The sequence below is a fragment of the Megalops cyprinoides genome, chromosome 16 (genome assembly GCF_013368585.1).
Source record: "Megalops cyprinoides isolate fMegCyp1 chromosome 16, fMegCyp1.pri, whole genome shotgun sequence".
Classification (NCBI taxonomy): Eukaryota; Metazoa; Chordata; class Actinopteri; order Elopiformes; family Megalopidae; genus Megalops; species Megalops cyprinoides.
This window is the reverse complement of record NC_050598.1, coordinates 5,308,021-5,325,439: the sequence shown is the minus strand read 5'-3', so window position 1 is coordinate 5,325,439 and position 17,419 is coordinate 5,308,021. Positions and strand designations below refer to the sequence as shown.

General features: G+C 48.4%; 1 protein-coding gene across 5 annotated transcripts in view; it reads right to left on the bottom strand.

Annotated features, from left to right (window-relative positions):
- Positions 1 to 2,107: 2,107 nt before the first annotated feature.
- Positions 2,108 to 17,419, bottom strand: part of LOC118790835 (misshapen-like kinase 1) — a 43,847-nt gene continuing 28,535 nt past the window's right edge. For 2 of the 5 annotated variants that reach the window (XM_036547912.1, XM_036547915.1), the window contains 17 exons: positions 17,035 to 17,304; positions 16,673 to 16,752; positions 16,006 to 16,109; positions 15,683 to 15,777; positions 14,798 to 14,821; positions 13,899 to 14,050; positions 13,484 to 13,601; positions 12,984 to 13,100; positions 12,563 to 12,674; positions 11,720 to 11,875; positions 11,170 to 11,313; positions 10,518 to 10,652; positions 10,270 to 10,370; positions 9,970 to 10,119; positions 7,896 to 8,055; positions 7,645 to 7,784; positions 2,108 to 7,018 (listed from right to left, as the gene is read on the bottom strand). In XM_036547912.1, coding sequence (XP_036403805.1) covers positions 6,935 to 7,018; positions 7,645 to 7,784; positions 7,896 to 8,055; positions 9,970 to 10,119; positions 10,270 to 10,370; positions 10,518 to 10,652; positions 11,170 to 11,313; positions 11,720 to 11,875; positions 12,563 to 12,674; positions 12,984 to 13,100; positions 13,484 to 13,601; positions 13,899 to 14,050; positions 14,798 to 14,821; positions 15,683 to 15,777; positions 16,006 to 16,109; positions 16,673 to 16,752; positions 17,035 to 17,304 — 2,142 coding nt within the window. In that variant the 3' untranslated portion in view covers positions 2,108 to 6,934. The remainder of the gene's footprint in view (positions 7,019 to 7,644; positions 7,785 to 7,895; positions 8,056 to 9,969; positions 10,120 to 10,269; positions 10,371 to 10,517; positions 10,653 to 11,169; positions 11,314 to 11,719; positions 11,876 to 12,562; positions 12,675 to 12,983; positions 13,101 to 13,483; positions 13,602 to 13,898; positions 14,051 to 14,797; positions 14,822 to 15,682; positions 15,778 to 16,005; positions 16,110 to 16,672; positions 16,753 to 17,034; positions 17,305 to 17,419) is intronic. The other 3 variants (XM_036547913.1, XM_036547916.1, XR_005005529.1) reach the window with 2 other exon arrangements.

The window sequence follows — 17,419 nt, the reverse complement described above, 5'->3', positions numbered from 1 at the left end:
GAAGGATATTGATGCTGTCGACTTTGCCATTGTGTTACGTCTTCATTATAACGGTATACATTGTACATAAATGATAATAAACACCAGTAGCCTCTCTTGCCAGTCTGGGTCAGCTACGTGCGGTCACTGCTAACTGAGGTATGTGTGACCGCGTTCCCGCGCCAATGCTGAGACTCTCCGGTCGGTTTTGTGATGTTTTTTTTCCCAGCAACATCATCATGTGCTAACCTCACACCAGTGTTCTGAGCTGAGGAGTGTTGCTGATATGAATGCAGCAGTGGATTGCTCCAGTGGAGGTGGTAAGTGTATCGTCACAGGTGCACTGGTCTGATTAAAGGGAAATCTGTGTCGGTTGTTGGTATTGTACACGATGAAGGTATGGTCAAGCGTTTTTCATAGTGTGTGAGCTTTGCTGGCTATTGAAGGCAGAGCATGTCACATGATGGGTGCTGACTCAGGGTACTCTTACCCTGAAGTTTATCTTGATCCTGTTCCACCCAGATTTCTTTATGTTGCTTTAACCATATGCCCTATATGCCAGTTTAATGTCTCACGTGTGTATGTGAAACATTGCTGAAGACCAGGATGGCAGATTGCTAGACAGATGGATTTATTTCTATGACTGAAAGGAAATTTTGGCCTGAATTTTTAATGACTCATTAGCTGAAAGTTGTCTGCAGTTCTTGTTCGCACTCTCTGGATTATTTTTCTGCTCAGTGTTTGAATGAAAGAACATTCGATTCATGACCTTAGCGGCTGGCTTCCCTGGTGACATTTGCAACCTTGCAGAGCCACGGTTGCCATCGGTCATGCTGACCAGGTTAAGATGTGGTCACTGGTAGATGTGCGTTTTCCACAACCACACCAACTGTAGAGAGACCTGATTCTTGTGCAAAGAAGATGTACAGACACTGGAAGATAACTGCATACAATCAGATAATTTCAGCTATTTGTGGAAGTGAGTTGTTCAATAGTAACAGTTCATGTCTAGTAATACAGTTCATATCGAACTAAGAAATAACATTCCTTACTGTGACAAGTGTGCATAAAAGGTGTCTGTCTCATTGTCCCATGCTTACATCTAAAAAGTGTATGTGAAATACCTATATGCTGTAGATTAACTGTTATACAACTTTTATGAAATGCCTGTTAACAGTTTTAGCACTACAAAAGCAAGGTGCAGTAGTGGTGTTTACAGTAAAGTGTCACATTCAAAATCCTCCCTTTACAAACAGATTAGATGAACAGTACTTACAAATGTGCAAAACTGTAAATGTGTTTGCAGAAAGAAGTCAAGATGGTTATTTATGATCACTACACACGTTTGGAACAGAGATCAATGTAGTTTTATTTGTTTTTCCATTTCTTTTGCATAAAGACTCATGAGTTCATTCAACACAATCTTAAGACTTGAAATCTCATTAGTCTATTAAACGCAATCTCAAGAAGGTCCCCCTCCAAAAAAACCAACAGAACATATACATTAAAACATCTAGGTTTTGCTATGGATTAAGAAATGAAAAACAAAAAGAAATTAAAATCAACCCATCACAGAGGATATCAACTCTCAACTTTGAACTTCCACCTTTAACCACTCCTGGTTCACTATATAGAACAGTAAAATGAGGAAAAACCAAGAGAGGAAAAAAAAAATCCATTCACAGAGTGTAAAATATACAAAATGATCAAGCTTAATTTTGTATTAATATGTATCTATCATAGTTCCTTATTAGTTTGTGGTTTCCGTTACAGCAGTTAGAGCAGATTAAGACCAAACGTTACAGCAGCAGTCTGCAGTCCTGTTCCTGGAGAGCCCCTCAAGTATCAGAGACGAGACATGCTTGTGATGTCACACCGATACATTCGTTTAAGTTGCCTTTTGCAGATGCACAACACTGTCACATGTCACCAAATAGAGAGTCTGTATTAAAAGGAATCGTTTTGTACATCTTAATGTGTTTGTTAATCTCAAAAGAGCAATTTGGTCATTTGGGGCTTGCCGTCTTCCATCTAGGCTGTACCATTTTAATGTGTGTGTGTGTGTGTGTGAGAAAAAGCAAACTGAGGACCATGAGAGTAGGGGTAGGGTTTATGGAGGGGGGGGGGGGGGGGGGGGGGTTCCCCTACTGCAGACTGGTAACAACAATGGTAACAGCAGTGTTGTGTGTTGAAGCCTGAAGCCTACTCCCACTGAGGTGACAGGTACAGATCGGGGCTCTCAAAGTGACAGGCTGGAGACAGTCACGCCGGCTTACATTCATATCGCCCACTCCGGTCACCGGGAGCGGCAGACAGACAGACAGCTGACCACCTGACCCAGCAGAACACTTCAACGCAATGATGTAGCTCTGAAGCAGGGACAACCCACAGCAGTAAGGCTAATGACCAGACGTCAGCCATACACACACGAGCGCTTCGCTGAGGAGTAGTGGAGTGGCTGCAGTAATTAAAGCGATCACTTTATCGGTGTAGTGTGTTGCGGCATCAAGGACTGCACGGGAGGTTACACAGGTCCACAGGGTGTCCCTGCTTCTCGTCACCATAGTGAGGATGGCCAGATGAGAGCCGCGGCTCACTTCACGCGCTGGCGGTGTGGTTAGGATACGGGATGGAGTGAGCCGCATCCATACAGGTGACTGTCTGTCTGTCCGTCCGCATGTCCAAGGTGACCCTGGACCCCACCCTTACTCGTATGTCACCGGCTCGGGCAGGTGTCCGTTCACCTCCAAACAGAAGGGGGGGTCGCTTGTTCCTCTGTTTGCTCCAATCCGAAACGACACACACGCTCACCCATACGCACATCCAGAGAGGCTCTCATTCACAAGACCGCTTGAATCCCTCAGATATATCTTTATATATCCACAATGTTTTATATCTTTATATCTTTATATATCTGTTCTCTCCAACATAAAATACTTTGTGCTTCCATCTATAATAATCTTATTTCAAAATGTACAAATCTCAATATAGATTTTTCTATATTATAGATAACATATTTCATATATACTCTGCCTAATACGTCTGTGCTACCTTTTATTGTTCCAGCCTATTCTTCAAACACTTTCTAAATCCTCTATGCAATCGGTCTTCATCTTTCCTGGCATAAGCCTACCCCCTGTAATGTAGCTTCTGTGTCATTAAATGTATGATTAAAAGTAACACACTTTACTGTTAGACGTTATTAGGTCTGTTAAAGTTTTCAAACTTCTGTCTCCAGTCAGGAGCCTCCAGTCCCCTACACTGCTTAAACGTGTATCTTCATTTGTGGTGTTCACACGTGTTCTAACACGGAGGGCTCCCCCTGCTGTCTGCTTAAGTGTATTACACCCAATGTGACCACTGCTTTGGGAACAGCACACGGTGGCGCGCTGCATTTCTGCCGGCACCAGCTCGTCTCCATGGGAACACACTCTGGCTGTTGTCTGATTTTGCCAAAACGGGGAAAAAAGGTACGAAAACGTAAAGGTGCACACACGTGATCGGCGAACGCAGGTTTTTGTATGGCGTGATAATGAATGCGCTTCAGAAACGGGAAATCGTAAGGCGAGATGCGCAGCGGCGGACTGATCTCTTTCGAAACGCCCCCTTACATTCTTTGAGATCCTACCGGTAACATTGTCCCGGCGAAGCAATGCCACGTTCAAAGGCCACTTCTACAAGTGCACTTTCCCCTACCCTTCTGGTCATTAAGTATCAAGAATCCCCTGCCCCGGGGCACTATACTGACCACAAACTGATGGGTTACTTTACTGATTAGCACACGAGACGGTGTCAATTAACTGCTAACACACAGTGCGCGCAAACTCAATGACTATGGAATATACCGCTGAATATTCTACAAGAAACGACCATTTGGGATGTTGCGATTTTGTTCACAGTATAACCAAGCTAGTAACAAAACCCTACTGTGGTTTGACTTTACAGTTTTGTCCTGTCCAGTCAACTGCATTTAGTAGGACTGGAGTTAGTTTAAATCATAGTTCATCTTCAGTTTACAATTTGCAAGACAAGAAAAAAAACATCAAACCACTGCCCTGAACTTACAGTTTAAAAAGGTAAACTTATTTTTGCAAATACTACTCTAATTGCATAGCACCCAGCCATAGGTATACATATATTACTAACTTGCAGTAACTATGATATTTTCTTCTATCTCTCACTGCCTGAATAAGTCAAGTGGTTGGCCCAATGTCAACAATGTATATTTTGATTTAGCTCCACAAGGTTAGAATCACCAGTCGATTGGTCCCAATCCCATTTTGTCCTGTGTGATGAGGCACAAAAATCTCGATAAACTTGGATATGGTGATGGACTGCTGACACTTCCCACCACGTGGCTCTAGCTATTCATTCACTGTAGAGATCACAGAAAAAGGAGCTGCTGAGGCAGCTCTCTCTCTACGATATCTGCACGATACTCTTTGTTCAAAACTACTGAGATATGCAAGTAAAAGTATATGGCAAAGACGGGGAAAAAAGTGCAATCAATTTCAGTTTACAATCTATTCTGTGCTTTTTAGACTCTCTATATAGGCACCTTTCATTCTAGTGCTTTTGTGTATATATATCTATATACTATACTATATAAAAGCCAATCCATTTTGGATTTTAAAACAAGTATATATGATATTTCAGCCTTTGGTTGTCATTTTTTTACATGTATGCAATTTTGCCTCCAATACGCTGATCAAACCAGTCGAAACACCATCCTTCAGAGGTCTGGATGCTCAGGTGAGACAAACCCCTTAAAACTGGACAGAAACAGCCTCTCACCAGTACCAGGTTATAGACTAGTCAGCTCAGCACCGATACCTGAATCACACTAACTATTGCTCTGCAAAGTCCCCCTCCCCCCTTAGAAATATGACAGTCTGTGTACCTGACTGAATACACAGTAGAAATTTAATCCCTGTAAAGCACTAAGAAGTGGATTTACTCCGAAAACAGCTGTCCTTCATGTCCCCAAATCCTGGCCCCCTTTTCATCAGAACGCTGCCGTGTTTCAGGCGTGTTAACTGACTTCGGTATTCACAGGCTGGTTGGTTCCTCAGCTGAATTACTCAAACTCTGTCACATCCTCTACTCTCATACCCTCCTCCCACCTCCACTCTCGTACCATCCTCCCACCTCCACTCTCATACCCTCCTCCCACCTCCAATCTCAGACTCCCAGCCATGGACTGAGCCCAGTTCCTCCTCCTCAATAAATCGAGGGGGTAAAGTTGTGGCGACGGTTAGGTGGGGGGTTAAGATTGTGGATCAGGGAGCATAAAGGGGCCACTACAGGATTACTGCCACACTCATGACGTATGAGGGCAAGTGAGAGAAGATGTAGGCCCTCAGGCAGAATCTTGAGAAGGGGCACAAAGAAGGACATTAAGGAGGGAGCATGGACTGTACATTCTACACCCTCAGTTTTTCTACTTTCCAATTTTAACTAAAATAAATGTGCCATTTTCAAAAAAACCCCACACACACAAAACTGTGAAAGAATTAAACAAAATTAAAAAATGCCAGATTAACCAAAAGAGCGAGGAAAAAAAACATTCTCTCTCCACACTAGAATCTGAGGGGGAAACTCACACACCACCAGGGATGAGGACAGCGGGTCATTTCTGACTCAAACGTTCCGCTGACGCTGCTGCGACGTTAAAAGACACTTTGTGACAAAGTCACGCGATCACAGTCCTCCAGCGTGGGTGTGGGCGACTGGCCAGACTCGCAGTTACCCTTTCAATGCTGAATAAACAAACGGCATGCCAATCCCATTTCTTCACATTTCATTGCTCACATGCGTAGCTTTGCACTGCAGACCCCTTCATACAAAAAACCCCCCAAAAACAAAAACCCAACTTCTTTTGATCATTACGCTGCACTGAGAATGAAACGGCTTAACTGGTCTGCTAGGACACTCTGGCTCCAAAGTCCACAGAATGACCACCACCTCCCTCTGCATAACAATTCATTCAGTATTCATGTAGATTTTTTTGTTGTTTGTTTTTCAAAGCTGTGAGTCACGTAGCGTGATATGAATATTAACAATAGCATCTCTATTTCCAATTTAAGTGACAGTACATTCTAAATGTGTTTTTTCTTGTTTTTGATCAAAAAAGTCAGAAATGGGGTGTTTGACCCTCGGGGAGCGAAGGAGAGGCCCATCCTAACAGGGAGTGCAAAGTCTACAGCGATACCGTAACCTTCTGCCGCCCTGAGAGCTCTGGAGTGCTCGTCTAGGGGACTGAAGCCACTGGTCTGTTAGCTCGCTAATGACAGGCGTTTGTAGGTGAGGAGCAGCGGCACCACTATGTCACGGCATTGTTCGTTACTTCGGTAACTATTTACATTTTGTGTCTTCGCTAAGGTTTTACAAATAGAAGGAATTCTGAACGCAGCCCTCTGCCGCCCGACTAGGAACCGACCGGTCCGAAAAAAGGAGGTTCTCCTAGGAGGACGGGGCAATGGTTAATGGCTTCCGAGCTTTGGAACGCTTAGAAAAGTATGTACAGTTACGCTGGGGCCGCCCAGGGGCGTTCCCCGGGTGACGGGGCAGCTGCGAGTGTGGATGGTACCTCGTCTGTCCCTTCGGTTGGTTTAGGTGATCTCCGGTCCAGTTGGACAGTGTGTCAGTCAGGCAGTCAAGTGGGAGGGTCAAGTGTGGCTTTCAGCCAATTAAGACAGCTGACTTAAGTCAGGTGGTTAGCATGTGGGTTCATTCACGACAAGGGCTCGGGGGGGGGCATTAGTGGGAAGGACTGAAGCGTTATTTGGCAGCGCTGTGGAAACTAGGGGTGCAGCCCCCCCCCCATTCCCCTCGCCCCACCGAACTCTGCTGGCTGCTGCCCATGCGAAGGGGGGCTTGTTGCGTGAGGGAGGAGCCGGGTGGACAAACGCACAGATGATTGGACAGACGGACACGGCAGCCCCCACCCCCTGCTTCACCAGTTCATGATGCAGTTCCTGTTCAGCGTCATGAAGTAGACCTGGCTGCTGCCTCCGGAACGCACAGACGCAAAGAACACCTGAGAGAGAGAGGAGAGAAAAGGGGCTTATGCTGTGTTTGCCCTAATTCCGTTAGTCCGTGTACTAGCCTTAATGGCTCACAGTTTACTTTATTAGTAACTGTTATGAGAGAGGAGGGAGAAATAGAGGAGGTCGGAGAGGGGAAGAGCAACCAAGAGAAGGAGGAAGGGAGAGGGGGAGGACGATATTGGGCGTGAAGAGAGAGAGAGAGAGAGAGAGAGAGAGAGAGACAAAACAGGAAAAAAAGAGGCAGAGAGAACATGAGACAGAGAGATCAACCTGAAACCCTCACAGACCCAAGGGCCACTGAATGCTAGGAGCAGTATCTGATGTTTATATGCCAGATTGGTGTTACAGTGAAGAGCAGTGAAAGAGTACAGATAGGGGAGTGCGAGTTCAGAGCAGAGTGAAAGGACCAAGCAGTGTAGCGTAGTGGTTAAGGAGCAGGACTCATAACCTGCTGGTTCAATTCTGCACTGCTGCTGTACCCTTGGGCAAGCTACTTAACCCACAATTGCCTCAGTAAATATCTAGCTGTATAAATGGATAACATTGTAAAAGAAAAAAGCTGTAAGTCACTCTGCTAAATGCCAATAATATGTGTGTTTGTGTGTGTGTGCCTCACCTTGTCATTCCTCTCACACAGGAACTTGAGCCTCTGGGCTCTCTTGTGCATGAAGACCCCATCCAGGTGCCCCGTCTCCACGGAGCGGATCTCGATGGCCTTCTCTCCCCACCCCATGATCTGATTGGAGCAGATGTACGCTGTGGGGGCACAGGGGCCAATCAGCACGCGCATACGGGCGGGCAACAACAATTTCCACGCACAGTACCTTTTCCTCAGTCATAAACGCACTGAGACGTGCTGTGACTCACCCACGGAGGTGGGCATCTCCCCCCACTGCAGCACCACATCTTTGATGATGCGGCCGTAGGTGTTGACGTACACGCCCTCGTCCTCGTAACACACCAGCATCTCCATGCCGTCGGAGTTGGGCAGGAACACGATGGCGTGGGGCATCACCTGGCTTTGGATCTGGGGGGAGGGTTTGGAGTGGGTGAGGGCGGAGTTAATTCAGGAGGCAAGCTTGAACTTGCATGTGTCTACTGAGAGAAACGTTGTGGAGCTTTATTCCCAAAAATCAGCATCTGAAGTCTTCTACAAACTAAAGTGGGGCTAGATTCTGCATTAGCAGATGTACCAGTCTGGATGCTTATCCCTGTGTTAAACCTGTGGCTACATATTAAGCACCAGCCTTATGTGGTATAACCTTACCTGCCATTTACCTGAAAATCCCTTTACAATCATAAATAAAACAAAACAGAACAGAAATTAATAAAACACAAACATTAAACAAAATAAGATCTTGTTGAGGTAGCTACTATACTACAATTACTCTCTACAAACAAATACTATTTATGCATCTAGCTTGAAGGTTTTTTTTTTTTTTTTTCCTTACTGGCTAACCAGCTGCTGTTGATGATGTCACAGCCTTGGCAGGATCTGCTTAATTTGCTATGGCGGGTAGAAGCTAGCTGCCTAGATTAGCCTGATCTTTTATTCCTTACATGCAGGGATGCAACTAGCAAACCAACAAGCGAGAACAGGGATAGCAAACTCTAATCAGCCAGCATATTGCAATTAGCTGCATGAAAATTGCTGCAGTATGCTAAATATACTAGCTTAGCGATATAAATCTGAATACATGTGACACAGTGCACCACAGTGAACTGGGCGCTCATCTGAGGATAGGTGTGACTCCATGTCCTAATCTGAGCAACTTGCGCCTGATGAATAAAATCGCTTCGTTCTGCTGCTGTGGGCTTCCGGTATTTGCCTGCAGACAACATGGCCACTTTTGAACCCAGGCTCCAGGACTCAGCCTGCACTCAAGATGAGTGCCCTGCTGACTGAGCCACTTGAGTGATTGAAAGACTTTGAAAGATTTCTTTTCTTGAAAGATTTTCCATAACTCCACAAGGAGAACAAAGCACATGTATGACCATATTTTCATATATTCAACTTTCCTGGATGATAATTTCTCCTCCTCTATCACCATCCAGCAGAGTACTGTGGGACATCTCTGGAAAATGGCGAGGTGGCATGACTGGCAAGGCGGCGCTTACTGACATAGCAATCGGTCTGCAGCAACTAATGCTGGGTTGATGTGGGGATGACGGGAAGTCTGACAGTTAACCGTAGGGCTGGTTGGTGTTATAATTATTTGGTTTTCTGATGTACTCTATTGTTTGACTTACTTATGAGCTTGTCTCTCTGATCTCCTTTCCTTACATTTGCCTACCACCTTTTGCTGTGTCACATTTCTGCCTCTGATTGAATATGATTTTCCTCCTTGTGATGCACATGAATACACTTTGAACATGATCTTCCCAGTAGAGGCAGGGGTGTACCGGTAGTCAGGTAACACATTTTTATGTAAATTTGGAATATTTGCAATAATTTCTCCTTTTCCTCCCAAGTTTTGAATGCCTTACTGAATCATTGAAATGCCTCTCAGCACTACAGCCCACACTAACAATATGGAAGAGCGCAGATAAACATGTGCTCTCCTCCAAAAAACGTTATGCCGAGAGCTGCTTCTTTTCACACCACAGTCCCCATACCAAGTCTACACAGACATGAGTCTGAGGAAGACGCTGCAGACTGCAGGCCCCTGACTGACCAGCAGGTGTCACCGGTATGCACCAAGACAGTCAAACTCTGGCTGACCAGCACACCCCTGACTCCTGGTGGAACGAAGGCAGTCTGTTCCGCCGCTGCCGGCTCCCGGTCGTCAATGGATGCTAGAACAGGGCCTTGGCTGTAGAGCTCAGCCTGCGATAGACGCAAACGCCTTGACCACAGAGCTACTTGTGAGCCCTTCAGGCTTCAGCGGTGCTGTCTGTGGCAAGGATGATCAGCGCCCAGGTCTCTCAGCGACCTACTCACATGCACAGGGATGTAGATGTCGTAGTTGTTTCCCGAGTCAACGTCGATGGCGTGAAACCCAGCACTGGATCCATAGATGACCTTTAACCTCTGACCCTCCTCCACCGTGAGGTCAACCAGCAGAGGCTTGTGGGGCAGGTCAGCGAAGGACTGCGGATGGGGCGGGGGTAAGGACAGGCAGACTTACTACGGTGTGAGTTTAACCGGTGTGCGACTGCTGGCACAATATCAGTCATTTGGGTAGAAAGAAATAACAATGAACTTTGGCCATAAATGAGTTCCAGTCAAATGTATCCCTACCTTGAAAGCCATGAATTTGTGATAAGGCTTGGGAGCCCAGGCGTACACCTCCACGGAGTTCTTCAGAGCAATCACAAGGAACTTGATTCTCTCATATTTCACTGCGTGCAGAAATCAGGGAGAGGAGTTTGAGAGGCAGTAAAGAAAATCGGTTACACCTACAGTCAACCCTCTCCACCTCTCTCTCCCCTCCACTTACCCACTCTATAGCGCACGCATCCCTCGGTCTGCCTCTCCCCTTCACTCACCCACTTTGTAGTGCACACATCCCTCCATCTCTCCCACGGTGGTCCAGCCCTGCTTCTTCTCCACCTCAGGGTCGTTGTGTAGGATCTTGTTCCTCAGCCAGGACAGGTAGTACACACGCACCTTGTTCTTTTTACCTGAGGGAACACATTTACACTCAGTACAGATACTAGAGCAGGAGTAGCAGATGCACACAAACCACACTGCTACCATTATATCTACACGTTGGCAACTAAGCTGAGTTAAAAATGTAACCAATATTAACCTCAATTTTAAATATTTGCCCCGAGCTGGAGTAACTGACGCTGACCTGGATATGCTTTTGATATGTATGTATTCAGTGAGTGTATACCATGCCATGCTACAGAGTAAAGAGGCGTTTATCCAGTAAATTATAAGCGTGTAAAAGTGGGTTAGTGCATTACCACACCTCATAGCAGCACCTATACTGAAGACTTAAGAATATGGACCTAGTGATTCTAAGATGGACTCCTGTAAAGTTTGACTTGAAGTGAATATGTATACGTAAATGGCTGCCTATCTGTGTTGACTGTATAACCACAGTAGTTGTGTATCGCAGCATTAGCAGTATTGTAAGAGTGTGTAGTAGCATTATCAGAGTTTGTAGCAGCATTAAAGGAGAGTGTGGATGACCTGATATGGTGATGAGCAGGTTGAGGCCCTCAAGGACGTCCATCTGCTGGAACCTGCGGGAGTTGATGAGGGGGTACACCTTCCCCTGACCACTGCGGTCCAGGAGCTTCAGCCCATTCTCTGTGCCCACCAGCAGGTTCACCCCTGCAGACACACACATACGCACACAGACACACACACACACACAGCACAGACACACACACAGAGCACAGACACGCGCACACACACAGCACAGACAGAGTCAGCACAAACGATGGCTCCAACACACTGCATAGGCCTAGTGTACATACAGAGAGACAGATGCTCTGTAACGTAAGCAGTACGTCAGAGACAAAGACACTGCTGTTCCTGCAGCATAAATGATACACCTGACCCCCCCCCCCCCCCACAGCCCCTTCTAACCTCTCCCCCTGTCTCTCCATCTGCTCTATCTACTCTTTTCATCTATATGTCCCCCTGCCCCCCACCCTTATCCCCACTCTCCCTGCCTCTGTCCTTCCCTTTCCTCCATCTATTCCTTGCCCTCGGCACCCTCGTCCTCCCTCCTCACCCCACAGGGCGGCGCACAGGATCTCCGAGTTGAACCTCTTCTTGTACTTGCGGATCTCGGGGGTGTCGCTGTGGGGGCGGGTGTTGGCTGGGTTCACGTTCACCACAGAGCCCTTACGCACCTCCAGCTTCAGCTGATCGAACCTGGAGACAAAGCCTGAGGAGCCACAGGGCATCAGAAAGAGTACCAGCATTACCAAAATTAAGAATTACCAGCATCATCTTTAGAACTATTGTTTAATGATTATCAATATCATTATCAGTTTTCTTGTCATTGGTATTACGATACCGTTAATGTCGTGCTCAGCTTTACTATGAACATTTTTCCCTCAGTTTGGCTAAAATCACAGCATGCAATAACAAAAGCACAACAACCATGAGATTAAAACGGAGGGAGCGAGAGAGGGATGGAAGGAGAGGGGGAAGAGAGGAGGAAGGAGAGAGGGGGAAAGAGGGGGAGGGGTAAGAGGGGAGGGAGAGGGGGTGTGAGACAGGGAGAGAGGGGTAAATGAGGGGGGATGGAAGGACAGGGGAAAGAGTTGGAAGGAGAGAAGGAAGAAAGGGGGAGAGGGGACAATGAAGGAAGGGTAAGTGAGGGAGGAAGGGAGGGAGAGAGAGAGGGATAGGAGACGTCATGAGAAAAGGGTAAGTGATGGAGGGCTGCAGAAAGACACCAGCACAGTAAGATGCTGGTACAGTAAGACACGGCTGGATTTGCAGGCAGACTCAGCACTCAGGCACACAGGCAGCTGCAGGAACATAAAGAGCTGATTGAGCGGTCAGCTGCGGGGGAGGGCCTGGCTTCACTGCCGGACACACAGCCTCCTCTCACCGCGGGACTCACCCGCCACCGAGACGGACTCTCCCGGACCCCCCTGCGGCTGGTACATCCCCAGGTCCACAAAGGTGGTGAAGGAGGACTTCCCAGCAGCCTTGACCAATCCCCGCGACTGATACTGAAATCAGGACACGAGAGCATCGCTGTCACAGCCAATAGGATCAGTTTTGCATTAGACACCGTCCCCCCCAGAATCCTTCTCTGTGTTTGCTTTTGTTTTATGGGTTCATGCAAAAGTGAGAGAGACTGTAAATGAACAGAAGGATTATTTACAAGTCCAAGAAGAGAAGGATAGGATAACAAAAAAGACAGAGAGAGATACATTGTGCACAGAGTAACTGACAGGTATATGGACTGTTACGGACACGGAGAGAGGGAGAGCATTGTGGGCGGACAGACAGACAGACAGGGGCGAAGCGGTCCTCACATCATAGACGGCGTCCTTCCCCGGGGAGGGGTGAGAGGCGGGGTCGGTGGGGGAGTGGGAGGGCTGCACCACGTCCGGGAGGTTGGTGTAGCCGTTGTGACTGCGCTTCTCTGGGGTCTGCACAAGGACAGCGCTGCAGTTATCAGCCTGCTCGTAACATGAGCCCAGTACTTCAGTCCTCTGCCCACCTCACTGGCTGCGGAACGGAACTACTCTGGCCAACGGTTGAGATGAACTGATGCCATATTGGTCATATGGGTCATCTCTCAATGTACTGGGGTCAGGGAATAATTTTCCATTTCTTCCCCCAATTGGGCTGAGTCCCTTTAGAAAATGCACTATGCTACATGTACAGCACTTTGTGACAAACTCAATTGCAAAAATTTGTTGTAACAAATAAAATCTGACTGAATGACTGTTTATTTGGTGTAACAGCTTGGTGGTAATTTTACTGGTTGGCTGGTAGTTTTGGGATACCCTCCCCTTCCCGGGCCACTCACCCTCTGCACCAGCATGGTCTGGTCCCCGTAGCCCCCAGCCTGGCCTTCCTCCCCACCCTCGCCCTCCTCCTCATGGACCACCATGGTGTTGACGGAGTCCGAGTCTGCGTCACGGACCCTGAGAGGAGGGTGATGGGAGACGGAGAGGGTGGCAACGGAAGGAGGCGTGTGAGAGGAGAAGAGTGTGATAGAACAGGGGGTGGAGGGAGGGAGTGAAGGACACAGAGAATGAGATTAACATCTGAGATTATTTATCATGGATAGTGCAGGACACAGGGACACAGAAGCCACTGAATGACCCTGCCAAGCTCCACCTTCCTCCTCTACCGCCTTACAACCCGCCCCCTTCTGTTCCCCTTAAACTGTCACTCTACATTCGTCCAATCGGAGGCCGGCGCGAGTCGGCGCATCTCACCGGTCTGTGGGGCTCTCCTCCTCCTCCACCCCTTCTCCGCTCTCGCTCTCCTCGCTGCTCTCGCTGCTCTCTGAGGAGGAGGAGTAGTCCATGGCCTTCGCCGGGGGTCTCGGGGGCTCCTCCTGGCGCTCTTTGGGAAACAGCCCGTGGTCCTGCATGCAGAGGCATAGAGAAGTGAGCTGAGAGCAGACATGCATTTCCTGAAGCCTTGGGCACAGAAACACACACTAAACAGACCGTAGCACTGTAGCAGTAAACCATCTGCACTAAACTGACCCCATGACTACACACACACACACACACACACACACACACACGCTCACACGCTCACACGCACACACGCACACACGCTCACACGCTCACACGCTCACACACTCTCACACGCACTCACACGCACTCACACGCACTCACACGCACTCACACACACACGCACACACACGCACACACACAATCAAACGCACACACGCCCATGCACACGCAAACGCACATGCACCCATGCGCACACGCACACGCAGTTGCATTACTTGCATGCAAACAGGCATAGACACGCACACAAACATACAAATACTCATGGAATATTTATATATTCAGAATCAGTTATCATCCCTCCCCGCAATGACAGTGAATGCCAAGCCCTGGGAGTCTAATTTAACCCTGAAAGAAACTGGCCTTTTGAGCAGATGGGTTGATCACTTGGCTGATGTTCAACACACACACCCCTGCATTTGGTCCTGTTAAATCCTTATTTCCCACTCTTGTGTTAAATCCAGCAACATTAGATATGGTCATTTTTTTATTAGCCATTAAAATGAACTGATTTGAAAAGACAATGTGACATCTGACTCCACACACATGATATGTAAAGACATACACGCACGCTGACACATACAGGTACTGACCTCTCCTATAGCTCTCTTATAACTCTGCATTCGAGAGGGCAAGCAAAGGCAGAAGAGCGGGATTGGGGGAGAGGGAGGGGTTAGGAGAGGGGGGAGGGGCCATGAGGGAAGGGGGCGGGGTGAGAGTGAGCAGGATTGGGGTGAGGGACGGAGAGCAGGTGGCAGGGGGGGGAGGAGAGAGGGCACACAGGTTAGTGCTGGAGGCAGTTCTCTGAGAAAAGGGGGTGTGTCAGGAATGTCAGTTAAGGAGGAGGAGCTACATTACAGGGAAAAAAAAAAATCAAGCCCCTTTCACACCATGGCACGAGAGGATTCTGGTACTTTCGTAACACTGAAACAACAGGCCGAAAGGTCAAAATAAGGTATGGCACAAGTAGTGTGTGAATGTGAACTGTGTGAATCAGCTAACTTCAGGTTCAAATCCCGAATAGGGCACTTCTGCTGTGCCCTTAAAAAACTGCTGAATATCCAGCTCTAATGTCCAACTGTAAAATTTAAGCCCTGTAATTCACTTTAAGTGAGAACAACTGCTAAGCAGTTCCTCGCAGTCCACAACAGGACTCTGCTGGGAAAGGACTCAGGCCTCTGTTCTATCTAAACACAATGCGCTTCATCTTTACCTCTGAGACAATTTAAGGAAGCAGTCTTTTTTTGGGTTCTTACACAGCAGTTTTTGTCAATTCACTGACAAACTCTTCCTTATAATGTGAGAAAGAGAGAAAACACCAGCTGCTTAAAAATTATCACTCAAAATTAAGCACTAACTGTGAAGCAGACAGAAGACCGAAGGCCTGACTCTTCACAAACATGTCAGCTGCTAGTGTTCTTGCTCGTGTTGTGTTTTCAATGGGCGGTCATTTTGAAAAAGGGCTCAGAGCTACTCACAGCAGGGCGTCCCGGCCGAGAGGAGGTGCGGGACTCCCCGAGCTTGGGGCGACCCTCCGGGGGCACGATAGGGGACGACTCCATTTTGGAGGAGGCTAAAACACACAGGTGTCAATGTAAATATTACCTTCTAAATTTAACTTAGTGTTAGCACTGTCAAACACACACACACACAAACATATGCGCATGCACACACACACTCACGCAGGCACGTGCGCACACACACAGACACGCGCACACACACACAGACGCGCCCGCGCACGCACGCACACACACACACAGCCTACGGTGCAGACGGACACAGACACGGCGCTCCAGCTCACCCAGGACGCGGTGCCTCTCCAGGGAGCCGGTCTGGGGCAGGTTGGCCACCACGTTGACGCTGTCACTGCGCTCCCAGCGGTCATTGCGGCTGAGGTCGGGGTTACTGACAGGAGGGAGAGAGAGGAGGCACGGTTATCACTCAGCCGCTTAGCCCCGGCCTCCCTCCGGGGGCGGGTTACGGTGCTTACATCTGACCCACTTTGAGGGCTCATTCTTTCTGGGGTGGACTGAGTGCTGCAGGCCAAACCTGGGACTGGAGCCCACAGCCCGTCAGCGTCCCAATTACTACTGTGCACATGGGCACACGTGCACACAGACACAGACACACACACACACATACTAGCACCTATATATACACATACACGCATACAACTGAGAGCACAGATACACTCACAGATGCATACACATACTACCTACTTGTGCACACACATACTTATAGAAACACAACCAGCCGAGTGCACATACACAGAAACATACACACAGCTACACAAAACACAGATAACTAGTTGTATATACACACACTGACACGAACACCTCTGCACACATGCATACTGCATACACACACACACACACACACATACACACACACACACAAAACTGCATTCTACTCGAGTCAGGACCCTCCAACTCCCCCGTGGTACGGAGCAGCCCCGCCCTGTGGCCTACCTGGCCCGCACTGGGTGTCTGATGCCAGAGGACAGGTTGGAGTTCAGGGCGGCAGCGATGGAGGTCGTCCTCTGGGGCACCTGGGACACGTATCGTGCGTTTAACATGTTAGCAACGGAAGCCATGCGACAAGCTGCTCTTCCCTTTGCACACAATTCACACTCGCCTACCGCTGGCTCAAACTGTCCCACAACACCCCTGAAACAGTGAGCGCTGGATATGAGCAGAATGAGAACCTGCCCAAAGTCCCCCCAAAAAACAGGACAATTAAACAAGAGGAGAACACCACAAACATGGCCAAATTTATAACATCCAAACAGCAGGCCTCAGAGAGGGTGGTGAGGGGGCAGGGACTCTCCCACCTTGGGTGGCTGCTCCGGGTCCTGCATGCGGATCCAGGGCCCGCGGTCGTCCCTGCTGATTGGCCGCGGCTGGGGGGCGGGGCTCTCGGAGGTGGGGTCGGAGTTCTGGCGCACCAGTTCCCTGGAGGGGACGGAGCGGGGGGCGGGGGTGGGGGAGGGGTCCTGGGTGGGGAAGGCAGACATGGTCTTAGTGGGCTGGTCGCACAGGGACTGGGAGCGGGGCACCGGGGCTGCGTAGGGCTTCAGAGGGACCAGGTGAGCCATCTGAAACTGGGGGTCGGGTGGGGGGGTTCAGGGAGAGTGCCCAAAAAAGAGAGAGAGTGTGGGGGGGGGGGGGGGCATTAGCAGGGCAAATTTAGCATTGAAAAAGGGAAGGAAGAAGACA